The following is a 16,312-nucleotide window of genomic DNA, read 5'->3' on the forward strand; positions in this document are numbered from 1 at the left end:
GAAAGTATCCCAAGTAAGGATGTTCAATGTGTGTACCTTGAGTTTTTGTACTTCCATGTTCCTATTTCCAAGAACACGATTAAATTATATTCCAAGTCTGTATGTTACAGGGTTTAATAAAAGTATTAATAACTTGCTTGTTCTTGTCAAGTCTTTGGCTGAATGAACATTAAAAGTGCATTTAAATTGTCTTTTCCTGTGCGTTACTAAACACAGGAATGAAGATGTGTGTCACCAGCCAATTGACTACTTGGATGAAGAAGCAACAGTTAGTTGGGAGCTGTTTACTCTTACTGTTTACTGTTGGGAGTCGTTCTGGATTACTGTATTTTGCTTGATGTTTTCTTGTCATGAGAAAACACTGCCATAATACTGAATCACAATCTTTCTATTTCTTGCCATTAAGGGGAAGGGACATTTTAAGTTGCCTTTAACAGAAGCCCTTTCTGAGAACTGAACAGTAATGTGTACTCATGCTTGGTGTACCTGAGATCAGAAGACTCAATGGAGCACTTCTTTGTCTTGTGAGCAGGACACCGGTGCAGATGTGTGCAAATTGGCTTCTTTTGGAGCATGCACTTGGATCTCTTATCCAGTAATTTTTATTTGGCTTTAGCTATACCATGCTTTTGAGGATTAGCAGCATAAGTAGGAGTTCAGTCATCTCGAGGAGAACTGACCCATCAAGAAGAGAGTGGCTGGAAGGACTAATTCTACTCTGATGTCAACACAAGTTTAGTGCAGGCTCCTGACTGCCTGTCCACAGTGATCCCAAGTGCTGTCCTGTCAATAACAATCTTTCAGAGCTTGTCATGAGCAAAATGGTGCATTCCAAATCAGTATTCTGGGTCTCCAAAAGAACAAACATGTTCTTTTCCTGGGACTGAGTTTCTGTGTCAGTACACAAGACTATCTCTGATTAAGGAAGGTTTGAAATGGCTTTGACCTATTGACAGCTGTTTGTTGGCTTCTCCCAGTGATTTGAGAGCTCTGAGGGTTGGTGTGGTGTTTGGCTATGCCTACATTTTCATTCAGTTAGAGGCTGAGTTCTTACATAGTTGTGAAGGGTAATTTTTTAAAAAGACTAAATGTTTCCACTGTTGTGCTTATCATTAGGGGTAAAGTCCTGAAAACTTCAAAACATTAAATTTTTCAAAGGTTGAGACATGCTCGGGACATGGCAGTGGCAGATGACTGTTTGAATAAGTCACATTCTTTCTGAGAGTTAAAGGTTTTAATTTACTTTTTCTGTTTTTATTTGTGTCTGAGGAGCAGGTAATTTCAAGGGGAAGATCAAATGCTATCAATTTCTCTGGTTTTGTTTCTTATGTGGAAGTGGCATTAGATAAGTATAGGAGGAATAGACAGAGAAAGTTGGTTTTATGGTCTGCATGGTGAGAACACACTGGGGGAAGTGGAAATGCTTTTACATTTGACTCCATGAGGCTGGGATCTTGGGGTCACTCTTCATGCAGATAGAATACATCTTTCTGGAGGGACTCAAACCTGCTTAGTACCTAGCCCAGAGCTGTGAGTGATGTCTTAATGTACTAGCCTTCATAAGTCCTGTGTGTTGAAGTGTAGAAATAACCTCAGTGAAGTGTTTTTCTACATTCCTGGGATGTTTTATCCCCAGATACCTCTGGTTAAACCTATGGTAATACAGAACTCAGTCACTTACTTTCCAAAGCTACCAGAGACCATAGGTACAACCCATCCATTCTGAGATGTGTTGCTGGAGCAGAAGCAGCTGCAAGCATTTCTCCCAAATCAATCACAGACTAATTCCCTCTTCTGTCCCACCTCCCTGACCTCTGTTGTATGTTAAACACTTGTATGCTCAGAGGATTGGAGGGAAAAAAAATAAACACTCTGAACCCAGAAGGTGTAATTTGTCCTTCCTATCATAAACTAATAACATCTTTATAATTCAGGATGTCTGAGGCATCCCTATGCTATCCACCAACCCAACTCTTGTGTTGTGGATGTTGAAATATCCACAGTGTTCCTGGATTACTTCTGTTATTTCCTCTTTATAATGTTCACTCTTTAGAAAATGACCACAAACATTTGCTCTGATATGTCACCTACTATAAAACTCCTTCAAGCTCAGTGGAATAGGATGTCAAGTCTGGGAGGGGGTATCTAAAGGACAGATGTTTGCACCAACTTGAATGTACAGTGCTTAGCACTTTAATCCCTTGGTCTCCGTGGGATAGACAAGTTGGTAATATCTTCCTTTTATAGATGGGGAAAATATGATGAGGTAAATAAGAGGATATACTTAAGAGCTGTGTATATAAATAACTCAGAAAAAGAATTTTTTAGGCCAAACTACTAGAAAAAGTTACAAATGTTCTGGATTTTTCTTGGGAGTGAGGACATTCATAACTACACCAGACAGCATTAAGAATTTATAGCATAAATATGCTGCAGGCGCAGGTCAATTAATAACTGGCAAAGGACCTAGCAAAGCACTCTCTCAGGGAAGGGATTATTCTGAAATTGGGCACTGCCACATTTCAGGCACCTTTCTTTTGTACCTTCTGGGATCAGTCACTGTCAGGAAATAGGAAGCTCATCATATCTCATGTGTTGATTGCCCACAGCCACAGGTGCCAAGCCTCTTCTTACCCATGACATTGTGGTACCTTCTGGAAACACTCAGTTTTCCTGGAATGCTGTTTGTAGCAGGGGTGTGTGCCCTTTGTTGTGTGCTGTGCTGTTCCCCAGGCAGCTGTAGGAGAGAGCAGGGTGTTGTGATGTCCAGGTGACTTATGGCAGTTCTTAGCTCAGGGCTTGCTCCATGGTCATCAGTCACAAAGGAAATCTGTGGGGTGAGGTTAACATTCATCAGCTGTTTACTAAAATACTGCTTAATACCCTGAATTAGCCATGTCCCCAAGGCAAATAGCTTTATGTTGTGCACAGGAGAATATTGCAGTTGCTGATAATGCTTTGTGCTTGGATAAAGCTCTCGCATTCATACATTTCCAAAACTGTCATAACATAATGATGCCAGATAGTCCCCTTGGGAGATGTTGTCAAGAAAACTCCAGCTTTTCCCCCTCACAATCTAGAAATTTAAAAAGCACTACAGTTCTCTTCCAGTGTGGGTTTCCTGAATTTCCTTTCTCAAGGAAATTGGATTCTGGTACTGGTCATCAAGCAGTATTTAAGCTGTTTGTCAGTGTATGGTGTTGATTTTCCATGTATTTCCTGGGGGGAATATCAACTCTGGAGCTGTTCATCTGCTGATGTAAGTGCCCGTGGCAGTCTGCCTGGAGCATGAGGTCCTCTTTTTCAGCTGAGGCTGTGTGTGGAACAGGCTCCAGTTCCTGAGCTGAAGGGCACCTGAGCATGCATTTTGTTAAAGAGTGATTTTTGTGTGTGTGTAGTGTCTCTCTGGAAGGTAGAGAAAGATTTCTGATGCTTTTTGGAGAACCATTGTGGCAGCACTTCTTTGGGTGCTTTTCTTTCTTACATAAAGGTGCTCAGTTAGGCTGGCTTGAAAACATTCAGTTTGAACATGCAGTTCATATTCAGGAGAATCTCTTCAGTTCCATCACTGATTGGCAGCAAGATGTGTGTTACTGATTCCTGCACATCTGTAGGACTGATAAGGGTTTTCCCCACCAGGTCTTTGTTTGGGTTCTCTTGAGGCCAGTTTTCAGGCAGCAGTTCTTGTCTTAGGTGAAGTTTAACAGAAGCAATCTGGGAAACTAGCCTATGCCAGCAGAAAGGAGTCAGCCAGGAGTGCAGCTCTCTGTAGGTGTAGCCATTGTCTCAGAATAACTTTCAGAGGTTCTGTTTTCTCATTCCTTGCTCTCTTGTCTCGCAACTTCATTCTTTAATTTCTAAGAAAGTTTGACTCTTATTTGCAGGGAAAGGGAAGAGGGGAACTCTTTAGGAGTCTAGAGAGCTTTGTTGAGGAACTCTCGGAGTGTTCTATTGAAAATTGTTTAAAACTGTCCTGATAAAAAGTTTATGCTTACAGGAAACATTTACTTTGTTGTTTCTGTGATGTCTCTGTAAAAACAATTTTTATATTTGTCCAGCTCCTCAGTGACACGCTCTTCAATTTTATTATCTTTTCTGGTACTTCCTGCTTCTAAAAAGATACTGACTTCAGCTTTACAATTATTTTCCTAGACTGTGCCTTGAGGCTGCTGCATAGAAAATGTTAAGCAAACCTGTTTGTCTGGAATATCCCCATGCTGCTAGTTTGTCTGGAAAACATTGTCACAGTTTTATGCAGACAGCTGGTACCAGCTTTGAGCAGAGGTTGAACTAGAGACCTCCAGAGGTTCACTCTGAATTTGTTTTGCAAATGTAATAAAGAGAAACCTTGAATCTCAGAGTATCTCTATTATTGTTTAAATGGTGAAGGTCTGAATTATAGAAGGAGTTATTGACCTTCTTAAGGTCTAAAGAAAAACATCCCCATGTCACTGAGCCTTCAGAAGTTTAGGGGTATCAACACAAGTCTCACTTGAAACTTTGAATTGGTGCAGCTGTTGGGGAACTATGATGGAGAGGTATTGTCCAGTTGGTGAATGTTATCATGGAGAATTAACGGTGACGTGTTGAATTTTCTTCTGCAGGGGGAATAAAAACTTTTTAAAAAAAGATTTTGAATCGAAGTGGAGGGGAATGAAAAGTTTGTCTTCATTTATAGCAGCTTGGCATCTCTTTGACTTTGAAAAGCTACATAGTCATGTGATGCCCACAGTTTTGTGTTCAGTGAATATTTTCTTGCTGTAAGGAGATTTAGCAGTAGCTGCTCAGTAAATAACTGCTGCAATCCTTATGGGTTTACTGCTTGACTCATGTAAGATAGCTCTTATTTTTCTTAGTATTTTAACTGTTTTCTTTTTTCTATTCAAAGAAACGATTGAAAGCAGCAGAAGCAGAAAGCAAGCTAAAACAAGTGTATATACCCAACTAGTAAGTATCTCTTGTTTTATTTTCTGCCTCACTGTAGAGGGACTGGTGTAGCAGTTTCTGTGTCCTACCACATTATTATTTCCTGGTTAGGATGTTGTGCTGTCGTGTTGCTGATCTCCTGCATGCTCTGTAATATTTCCATCCTGAAGTGACTGTTACTTATCTTCTGATTTTTATTCTTGTATGGACTGGGAGTTGGGGACTTGCTTGCAGGTCAGCATAGTAGTGAGCAAAAGGGTAGCTAATTAACTGCTCACTAATCTATCTGTTTTTCTTAATTTTTCTCAGCAGTGGATCACCAATGCATGTTTATCTGTTTGTTTAATATATTATTATATATTAAAAATAATGTATAATTATTTACAGGAGCACAAATATTTTAAAACAAAATTATTAGTAAAATTTGTCTTCTGCTGCATTTCCTCTGTAGACCCTAGTCAGTAGTTTTTATAATGCAGAATTTCTTGTCTACCCTTTCCTTTCACTTTTCAACTTTTGCTCCCAGATATGTTCCCCTGTGTATTATCCCCAATAACTCCTTTGCTCTTTTATGCTGTCTGCTTTTAAATATTTATGAACTTCTACCATCTGTTCTGTTACTTTAGATGAAACTAATTTTTATATATTTAGCTTGCAAGACAGCCCCTTATTTCTTCTGAAAATAGAGGATTCATGATTATATGTCAATACTTCTCAGGTGAATTTACTAAAAATGAGGTGTAATATTCAGAGTGGAGCTAAATAGATTTCTTGTCACACAATTTTTCAACAATATTGCTTTTTCTGGACGGTGTTACTCTGCAGGGGGACACAGGACGTCAAATTAAACATGAATTCACAATATGATAATCTCATAAAGAAAAAGGCAGTATAATTTAGACTGCAGATGCAAAAGGATATTGCAGATGAGAGAGCCTGGCAGTCCTGCTGTTCTCTTGGATTATAATGTGTGGAGTGAGGGCTTTGTGTTTGGAAGGTTGTGGTGCTTGTTTGATAATGGCTGCCTGGAGTGGCATCTTATCCCTCAGCAAGGTAATTCTTGTTCCTACCTAGAGAACACATAATCACATCAGCAACTTGCCTCCTTGCTTCAGGAAAAGACCTGGCTCTGCTCACGTGGCTGCTCTTCTTGTCTCTGGCTTTGATTTTCAGTCACGGTTGCTTTTATGATGCTATACCTTAACTTACATATTATTTAATTGATAAAATGGGAGATACATTTTCCTCCTCCTTCAATATCCTTTCATGTGTATCAGGAAAAGTAGCAATTACATGACTTACTTAATCCCACGTGAATGCTTCTGCTGTTTCCTTGCTATTAATACCTCTAAAGATGGCAGCAATTAAATATTTCTAAGCTTTTTCTACACAAGCTGGAGTACAAGGTCTGGCATATAGGGACTGTATGGCATCTACATTATCTTGTGACCTAGAAGAAGATTATGTTCTTGGCTTGTAATAGCAATGCACGATGTAGGGATCTGAATATCAATGTTATTGATTTGTCCTTATCATGTTACTGAGCCCATTCTTGTTTCTAGGCTTGAGCCATAATGATCCACTTGTCACCTCGAAAATTAATTACTTGATGTGGGCTGTTACAAGACCTATGCAGAAGCATATCAGCTGGTTGACTGAAACCCATTTTAACAGTAACTGGTGTAAAACTGTTGGCAGTGAGAGACCCTGGAGGATATCAGGCTCAAACAATTTTATCTTTATTTTTCCTCTGGCTGTCTTCCGTTAATAGGGCTCTTGTTTGTTTCTCCAATGGTAAATAGGAAAATCTAGCAGAGAGGAGGAAGATAAGAAAAGGAATAGAAGCTGTCTTCCAAGGTTGCATACATGTTACACAATGAAAAATAACAGCTCTATGTAAAGCTTTAGAGTTGATTTTTTAACTTGAGACTGTGCCCCAAATTTATTAATGCAGGTAACTGAAGCATAGAGGGTCAGGTAATAGATGTGAGGTTGTCAAGTCCTACACTAACATCTTAGAAAAACGTTTCTGACCCAGACTGAAGAAACATTTCTGGATCTCTTCCAAGAATAGCCCTGGTTTTGGGACAGACATTTGTAGTTGACTTGACAGAACTTAATGTCTATTAAATATGGCTTTGCAATGAAGCCCTTTGGCTGAATAGCACTAATGTGTTTCCTGGTGAAAGGAAAGAGTGACTAATCAGTTAAAGTCGGGAAATACTGAAAAACAAATGTTTCAGTTGTTTTCTGTAGCATTGTCTCTGTCAGTGGGAGTGGTGTTGAAGCAGCAACAGAAGTCTGAGCATACAAAGAGATTCCACATTCCCACATGCCTTGTCCTGCCATCCTCCAAAATGAGTGCAGTGTTTGGAAGACCTGTATGCAGGTGTAGTCTCAAACTCTTTCTCCTTCTAGTGTGTACCCAGACATACTCTTCAGGTTGTTGTGGAAGTTGTACTCTGGTTTTACTAATCTTACAGGCATCATATGTACCATCTTCCTTTTGATGAAGATCTGGTTGTTTAGCTTGTGCTTTTTGGGATTAGGATATCTGCAATCGTGAAGGCTGAGACATCCAGTTTTGTGTGGCTTTTCTTGCATTTGCTTTGATCTAAGTGATACCAGAAGGGGTAGGAACAGAAAGGGAAGAATTAACTGCTCCACACAATTTCCAGTCTCCAAAATGTACTGGTGAACTCTACATCTGTCTGTGTTAATGAATACATTCTATTTATGGTATTTTATCTGAGAATATCAAAGCACTTTGACAAGCTGCAAACGCAGCCTCTCAAAGGCTATGAAGCAGGAAAATATTCTTCTCCCTACTGTGCCCCTTTTGTGAATCCAATAGGGAAACTGGAGGAATAGGTCATAGCTTTGAATCCCTACAAGAGCAACTGCTTAACAAGCTGAAGATAATTCCTTTGTCTGTTTCTTGTTGTCCTCTGCTTGAGGAACAAGACTATTTTTCTTCCTCATTTCATTGTGCAGTGGTCCATGACAACATGGAAAACTTAAAAGGTGTAGTGCTGCACTTCCCTTGGTAACTGTGCTAGTTAAAATGGCCATCTCCAACATTTTGTTTAAGAAAGGTGCTCCTATTCAGAAAGCGTTGTTTAATGGTGATTAGAGCTGTTCTGAGAAGTGGGTATTTACAGGAGGTTGGAGAGCTGTGAGGAAAGCTTACCTCTGTTGCCTGGATCCAGACACTTCTGTTAGATGCCTAGAGGTAAATGGCACAAATGTGCCTTACAAAGGATTTAAAATAATTTTTAAATTTATTTCTTAATTGTTGTGTTGCATCCAGCGCACACGGGCTCATCAATAACAGGAAACATTCACCGGATGGTATTAAGTTTATAATTATTTCTAACAACCAAAATTTTATCACTGTTCTGTGGGTCAAATGCTGTTTGACTGAAAGGGGCAGTCTTCTGTGGGGATCAGGATTATCTTCAGGTAGGGTTTTTTTGTGCAGGGGCCTCAGTCTGTGTTGACATGCCTCTCTCTGCGTGTGCTTTATTGCCTCCGTTCTCTTCCCTTGAGACTGATCTGAAGAATACAGACCAGAAATCTGCACTTCATGGTTCCCTGTTCTAGCTTAACTGGCTGCTCCTTCACAACTAAAACCCCTTTAAGAGACTTCCATTCCTGAAACAAGAACTGGAAATGACAGCTTGCCACACCATCAGTATTCTCACTACCTTATTTGCATCTTTAGCTTCAGCTTCATTAATTGCTTAATGATTCATCCAGTTACTCATCTGATTCTCTTGTTAATAGCTGTGGCAAGCTTTGGTGATATCAAACAAGTTTAATTAACATATCATCAACAATTAAGAGATTTTTGCTTCTCATATGATGAAAACTATCTACCTGAATTTTATTATTACTGCCACTAAGAAACTGGCCATAGCTTTGGAGCAGGACACTCTCTGGTGCTTGCTGCAGTTTCACTAATTGTAGTGCTGCAGATTCCTGGAGTTTACCACAGCTACATTGTGTTAGTCTTTGTGATCAGCATAGTTTGGTGATCAGCTTTCACCAGTGCATGCTTTCCACTTGTGTTAAAATATAAGCTTGATAATGGTTTTAGAGAGGATAATGGAGTCAGGCCATCATCCTCCTTTCTGGTCCCAGTTCTTTGGATGTGATTTGTTGGGCTTTACTGATGGATTTCAGACTATCTTGCCATATTTTTGGAGAATAAATCCAAGGTATAGAAGGGGAAGCAACAGGCCTGATGTTGAAGCATAAGGCCTTAGTTTTCTTTGCTTCAGTCTCTTTCTGTGTGGCGCAACGCCGCGTGCAGCAGTGAGCATCTGTGAGGGCTGTTTGCTTTGCAGCATCGGGGCAGTGTTTGCACATGGAGTTTGCTGGTGAAATCATTGGCAGGATTTCTTTTGCAGCAGGTTACTATAGTGATGTCTCGGAGCAGAGGAGCGTGAATGTTCCCTCTTTCAACTGCCCCTTTGTTAAATGTGCCTGGCTTCTCCTGCCATCTCTGGGGGCAGAACTTGGTGCCTTTCTGATAAGCACCCTGAAGCACTTTAATCTTTTTAGGAGCTGGGCGAATTAATAAGCAAGAGATGAAAATGTATTCAGGCTTGTGAATTAATCTAAATGTTTTTTTCTATCTCCTTTCCTGCTTTTGAGCTGTGCATGTGCTGCTCAGTGCACTATATGAACAACCTACTTAGAGAGCTCCTGTGCCACTTGGCCTCCTGAACTTTCTCTGCTGCAGAAAGACTCTGAACTTTACAGTGAGAATGCTATCAGAAGTTTTTCCTGGACTGGACAAACACACTCTTGCTTCCTTACGCAATCTGTGTGTGATTCCTGTAGTTCATTCACAGCAGAACCTATTTTATCTCTGTCAAAGTGGAGCTTTACTGAGCTCTGTATCTCAGAATCTGATTGGACATTTTCAGATAAGAAGGATGTTTTCTGGCTTCCAGGGCAGCATCAGCTTTCCAGTTGTCTTCAGAATTATGTCACTTGGAACTCCTTTGCTTTCAGGGATCATTGCTGAGAACATGAAACCTGACGCTGGTACCCCATTAGAAAGAAATTAATTTGGCTCTATTCCCACAATACTGTTTTTGTAGCACTACACAGCAAGTGAAGTGAAAGCAAGTATTCTCAGTTACTGAAATCACTGTGACTCCTGTGTCAGTGTGCAACTGATGTGTAAGAAAAGGAGATTGCAGAAAGCCATTTTAAGGTATTTCTGCTTCCAAATCATGTGTTTGTTGGAAATAAAAGGAATGTGCCCACTCCCTTCAGTCTTCAGTTAAGATAATAAGATAGGAATGTAATTGCAGTTTGGGCTTATGTTCAGCAGTTGGTTCCAAAGCCTGCCTACTCTTTGTTGCTTCTATAATGTGAACTCCTAACAGAACCACCGAATTCTTGCATGTTTGATAAACTTCTCATGTGCTCTTGTGTGAAACTTCCCGTGTGACTTCTTCCACCTTCCTCCATTCCCCAGAAGTCCTGTCCCTGCAATACTCTTTCCTTCTTCCCTCCCATGCCAAAGATATTTTGAAGGCCTCGTTTTCCCCCTCAGATATTTTCTCCTCTGCAGAGATTTTGTGCTACTCCATGCTGCTCTCCATGCCAAGGTTTTATTAGCCTTCCTTTCTCAGCTCCCACCAGTAAGCTTTTGTTTAAGCTTTTAGCTCTTGGCTTTTCCTGAATCATCATTTTAAAGAGGGTATAGGGCTGAGCTGAGGTGACCCAGCTGTTGTTGCATGTTGGGTGTAGTTGTGGAAACTGTGGCCGTACGTTGCAAACCCTTGCAGTGAGACAACATGCAAATATTTGTGACTCAGTCTAGGGTTATATTTCCCTGAATTAAGCAGATGTTGCCCTCTCGCTGTGTACTGCTCCTGCCCCAGTCTTCTTTTTGGACATTTAAGTAAAATATCTCTCATGTTGAGGACTTATGAGTGAGATTTGTTCTTACCTAGATTCATATGTCTGGGATAGTGAATAAGATACCTACCTGGCTTGGTTTATTGTTTTTTAAAAGGTTTTGAAGCCTTGTAAATAGCATCCAACTACCATTACAGTTATTTTCATTATCAGTGTTCTTAAAATACTATTGGAGACAGTGTGTTCATAACAGTCAAATCACTGGTAATTACAGCTGGTTCTGGGATCCGTGTGCTGAGTGAAATTTGAGTCTTCAAACATTTTGGGCCATACCTTCAAAAGTCAAATAAAAAATTGCATGCCTCAATTAACACTTGTTATTCTTTTTTCTTTGTGTTTTAAGTAACAAGCCAAACCCCAACCAGATCAATGTAAATAATGTCAAACCAGGAGTGGTAAATGGTACTGGAGTCCAGGCACAGAACGCAGGAGCAGGACGGGCCTGTGAGAGCTGTTACAGTAAGTGCCAGAACGGCAGCTAAGATGGAAATGTTAAAGCTGTCTTGTGCTGGGGTAGGGGGCAGAACTGGATATAGCAACATTTAAACAAAATTTTTGAGGTTGTTTTTGTTTAGTGTTTGTTTTGTTTTTTAACTACTGGTGTTGGATTTGTAAATAGAATTATGAAGTACTAAAGAGAGGGATGGTAGATGTTCTACATAATCGCAGGTGACTATTGAGTGAATGTTTCAATTACCAAGGTGTGAATTGGACAACTTTTTTCATCATTTTTAGTAGATTTTGAAATATGTGACACCACTGTATTTGATCTGCTGTCCAATATTAATATACTGAGTTCTAATGATTGTGCTCCTTTATGGGGAGCCTTTAGAGATGCTGGAATGTAGGACTGTATGAGAAGTCAAGGCACAGACTCTGTACCTTTTTCAGTTGTAAAATTAATATGTAGGAACTCCTGAAGACAACCTTTGCTGTGTCCCACATTCTACAGAAATTCTCTTGCAAAAAGAGAACCTTCGGTTTCTTTGGCAGGAAATCTTCCCATCCTAATAATTGCTTCTTTTTATTCACATTTTAAAAAAAGATGTAGGTTAATTAACGTAATCAAATTCTGCTGAAATCACAAGTATGTTTAACAGTGATGATGACAGTGAAGCCATCATCAGTTTTTAAGGTCTGTTTGAGCTTTACTCTGTGTGTGTGGCGGGGGGGGAGGAATGTTTTGTGCTGCTTCTAAAGAGAATAAGATCTGAAAAGTGATCCTGTGTAAGGATATATATAATTTCCACCTTTGTTATCTCTAGCCACCCAGTCTTACCAGTGGTATTCTTGGGGTCCCCCTAACATGCAGTGTCGCCTCTGTGCATCCTGTTGGACCTACTGGAAGAAATACGGTGGCTTGAAAATGCCAACACGGTTAGATGGGGAGAGACCTGGACCAAACCGCAATAATTTGGTGGGTATCCACCAGGCAGACTGCTGCCTCTGCCTGGCAAGCTGGGTGTCATGCTACCTAACTGCCTGCTCACTGTTCTTAAATATTTAACCACCAAAAGAATGCCTGCAGCCTTCATTGTTGTCCTTGGGTTTGGTATTTCATGTCAAGCAGAAGTTGGTGCATTAACCTCGGCTAGGACCAATTTGTTGCCAAGTACTGCCCTGAGGGGTAAAAAAACCCCAAAACCATAATTTGTTTAGCAAAGCAGCCTTCATGAAGGCATGAAGTGACTTTGTGGAGATGGGAGAAACTGAAATGCCAGCCAGTGTTTCTGGTATTTGATTTCCATTATTTTTGCTGTAGGGGGAACAGTGCTGGTTTTTTTCTCTCCAAAAGAATTAATTATTTCCTGAAGCCTATTTACTCTCCCAAGGCATATTCAAAATTAGATGTACTCCAAATAGCTAGTGGCTTTTTAGAGATCCTTTATCTTGTTTTTCTACCTAATCCTATCTTTTTTTAATAATCCTCCTTTTTATGGATAGGTTTGAGTAAGCATTGTATGAGCTGTTGCTGTTTCATTTTTCCTCTCTTATTCCAAAATCACAATTCTCTGATTTTTTTTCTGAATTTGGTGAAGGTTTAATCTGGAAGCATTAGACATTAAGCTGATTGGAAAAAGTAACTATATCACATGGATAGAAGGATAGCACACACTGAACTTTTATCTCAGGATAATTCCTCTGCTCTCTCCTATTCTTTGCTTTCATTCCCCTTCCATTTCTTTTGTTTGACCTTTATCCTTTCCAGGCTTCTCTTTGCCCTCTGAAGCCTCCTAATTGCTGAGATAACTGCATCACACCTCTTGTTTGTTAATTAAAAGTATGTAAATAGTCAGAGAAGGGAAAGCCTTGTTCTCCCCAAACTGAAATTTCTTCCTGTTTTCCAGCTATGGGTGGGTCTGAGATAACAAGATACTGCTTGCATGGTTGACTCAGTTGCTTTTCATAAAGAAGATAAGATACTTCTTTGGTTCTCAGTAGCTGATAAGTGTTTTCCAGTAGTACTCTTTATTATATGCAATGAATATTTGACATCTGTGAGTACGTTTGCTGAGTTAAGAATTAAAATAAATTCTTGCAGCTTTGAGCCAAAACCATTCCTGTGTGCCATACATTTGCTTTGGAAAGTGAGTTTGTGGTGTATATTTTTGCCATTTAGCTCTTACTGCTTTTTCTCTCCTTCTGACAAATGCTTTGTTATAAGGAGTTTGCATTGTACCTCTAGAGCAACCCTAAGTACCCAAAACTGGAGTATCTTTCTGTTGAGTCTATAAGCTTTAAATCATTTGATAGCACCGGGTAACTTCCTCATGCCTGGCTATTGGATCCCTACCTTAAAACTTGAGACAGCATCGAAATAAAGCCTTCCCTGCAAGGTGAAAAGGTTCACCTTCATTTTATCCTTTTAGATATTTGGGGTTAGACTTGGCAAATGGGGAAAATAGATGGGCTAAAAATACTTTCATCTGTAATACCATTTCTGTCCTTATGTCTGAAAATCATTAGTTGAAAGTGATTTTACATAATGCCTTCTCTTCTTTAGAACCATACTTACTAATAACTACTTTTTCAGAAACCGTTTTTTATTTTCCTTTCCCTTCAGAGTCCTCATGGTGTGCCAGTACGAAACAGTGGGAGTCCCAAATTTGCTATGAAGACACGACAAGCTTTCTATCTCCACACAACAAAATTGACCAGAATTGCCAGACGTTTATGTCGAGATATCTTGCGCCCTTGGCATGCTGCAAGACACCCCTATCTGCCTATCAACAGTGCAGCAATCAAAGCAGAATGTGAGTGTGCTGCAGCTGGGACCTCCTTGCCAAGGAGTCCTTAGAGACTCCTGTCCTATAAAGTTCTGAGTTGCAGCTTGTTGAGATGTTCTCTTGCTCGTAGCTAGTGCTTTCACGAAATCTAGCTGTACTTGCAGAGTCTTCTGACTGATGGTAGGCTGAGCAAAATAACTGAAAGTTCGTGAGTTGTTTTAAAACATTTGCATTTGCTATTTCCTGGGGCATTTTCTGTGTTTGTGTCCTGTTGCCAGAACCTGCTTGCCACCTGTAAAATTCCTTTTAATGGCAAAGTTCTTTCAGGGCACTGGAGTTATTCACTTGGTTTTGTTATAATAGCTAAGTGTCTTCACCCTCTAATTCTTTTTCTGTGTTTTACAGGCACAGCACGTTTACCTGAGGCATCAGAAAACCCATTGCTATTAAAGCAAGTGGTTCGAAAGCCTTTAGAAGCAGTACTCCGGTATTTAGGTATTGAACAAACCAAACCGTCACATGCAAAACCCCCAAACACAGGAACACTTTCCTAGCTGCTCTGCTGACCATTTGGGTTTTCCACTTGGGGCTAGATTTAGATACTCACTCTGGATTAAAACAAACGAACAGAAAACAAGGCATAAAAAACCTTCACCCTGCAAACCAAAGGAAACTTGAAACCCATCTTGTTAACTTGTCCCTTTTACTTTTCCTACTTAATCTGACAGTCCCAGTGTCTCTGCAATCCACTCTGGGGTCATAAAGGTGTATCAGAAAGTTTTTGAAGTGAAAGGATGTGTTTCCTGTGGTTTCTGATGTATATGGGGACAAGTTACTACCTGCTGGTGGAGGCACTAACATTATGTTTTGGGAACATTTGATTATTCACTACTTCTGGTTTAAGGCTGTCTGGAGGTAATTTGTACAGTTGTGTCCTCCAAGAAGTCTCTTGGGTTTAGGACAGCATTATGTCCCACAGCTTGTGAATTAGTTGATGGCTGTTCTGTGCTGAATCTAGACAAAGGGGTCATACTTCTGTTTTTCACTTTCCTCTTGGGTTTTGGTGGGTTTTTTATTTTATTTTTTTTTTAATTACAATTTTCTTGAGGACTTCTGCCTCATGAGCTGATCTGTGGGGCAGGACTGAGTAGCTCCATTCAGAACATCAGTGTAAGCTTGGAGTGCTGGAAGCATCCAGAGTGATGGTGTGTGACATGCCACCACTGACTCCAGACAAATGCCAAATCCTTTTCCCCAGTGCCATCTCTCAGGTTGTTCTGGAAGCCAAACACGAGTCTCTCAGGGAAGTCTTGGACAAGGGCACTTGGAAGACTTTCAGCTTAGCAAGGAAGTTGATCACCTTTTTATTTAGATAAGCAGCACTGGAGTTGATTTTAGGTTTCTTTGAATGTTTTTGTTGATGAAATATTGTAGGGCTGAGGGTGTATTAAATATTTACTGCTTCTCTGTTGGGTGTCGTACTTCTGCTGTGTACGAATGGGATACATGAATTGAGAAACCTTTGGAAACCTACAGTGCAACAAAAGAGAGCAAGTGAAGGGAAAAGCTTGCTGTTGGATAAAATCCTTATTTTAATAATTGTGCAGAAAGTAGCAGTAGATTTTGAGTTTTCCTTGCACTGTGTCAGGGTCTCCACTGGATTACTGAGCTGGAGGAAAAGACTGATGGAAAAAATGGAGGGAGGCTGATGGACTGGCAAGAAGGGTTTTTTTGATGGTGTTAGTGGGATTAAATTTATATGTTGCTCTGCTGTTAGAGAAAGACAGCTGTGAAAGGAAGATTCAGTTGAAGTTCCCATTTGCTGTTTCTTGTAACTTTCTCAAAGTCTTTCCAGTTGAAGAATGTGGACTTGATCTCTGCCTTGGCCCAAAGCTTGAGTTCAGATGTTGTGTTCTTCATAGTGGTTCTTCGAATCTTCACTTTTTTTGCCATTGGAGAAATTTTATTTTTCATAAACATTTCTGGAAAACTGGCAAAGTTGTAATTTCCCCAGAGTTTAAGGGTCTTGCATGACCAACATGTTGGGTTTTAGTAAAGAGTTGGGTTTTAGTAAAGAGTTGGGTTTTAGTAAAGAGTTGGGTTTTAGTAAAGAGTTGGGTTTTAGTAAAGAGTTGGGTTTTAGTAAAGAGTTGGGTTTTAGTAAAGAGTTGGGTTTTAGTAAAGAGTTGGGTTTTAGTAAAGAGTTGGGTTTTAGTAAA

The 16,312-nt window shown here is 40.0% G+C and overlaps 1 protein-coding gene across 4 annotated transcripts in view; it reads left to right on the forward strand.

Moving 5' to 3' along the window:
* The window catches only part of MTA1 (metastasis associated 1), a 75,806-nt gene that overhangs the window by 38,613 nt on the left and 20,881 nt on the right, over positions 1-16,312 (forward strand). For all 4 annotated transcript variants that reach the window (XM_066324850.1, XM_066324846.1, XM_066324849.1 and 1 more), the window contains exons 11-15: positions 4,889-4,947; positions 11,210-11,325; positions 12,132-12,283; positions 13,931-14,120; positions 14,499-14,588. In XM_066324850.1, the coding sequence (XP_066180947.1) occupies positions 4,889-4,947; positions 11,210-11,325; positions 12,132-12,283; positions 13,931-14,120; positions 14,499-14,588 (607 nt within the window). The remainder of the gene's footprint in view (positions 1-4,888; positions 4,948-11,209; positions 11,326-12,131; positions 12,284-13,930; positions 14,121-14,498; positions 14,589-16,312) is intronic.

Source organism: Sylvia atricapilla, chromosome 9 (assembly GCF_009819655.1).
Source record: "Sylvia atricapilla isolate bSylAtr1 chromosome 9, bSylAtr1.pri, whole genome shotgun sequence".
Classification (NCBI taxonomy): domain Eukaryota; kingdom Metazoa; phylum Chordata; class Aves; order Passeriformes; family Sylviidae; genus Sylvia; species Sylvia atricapilla.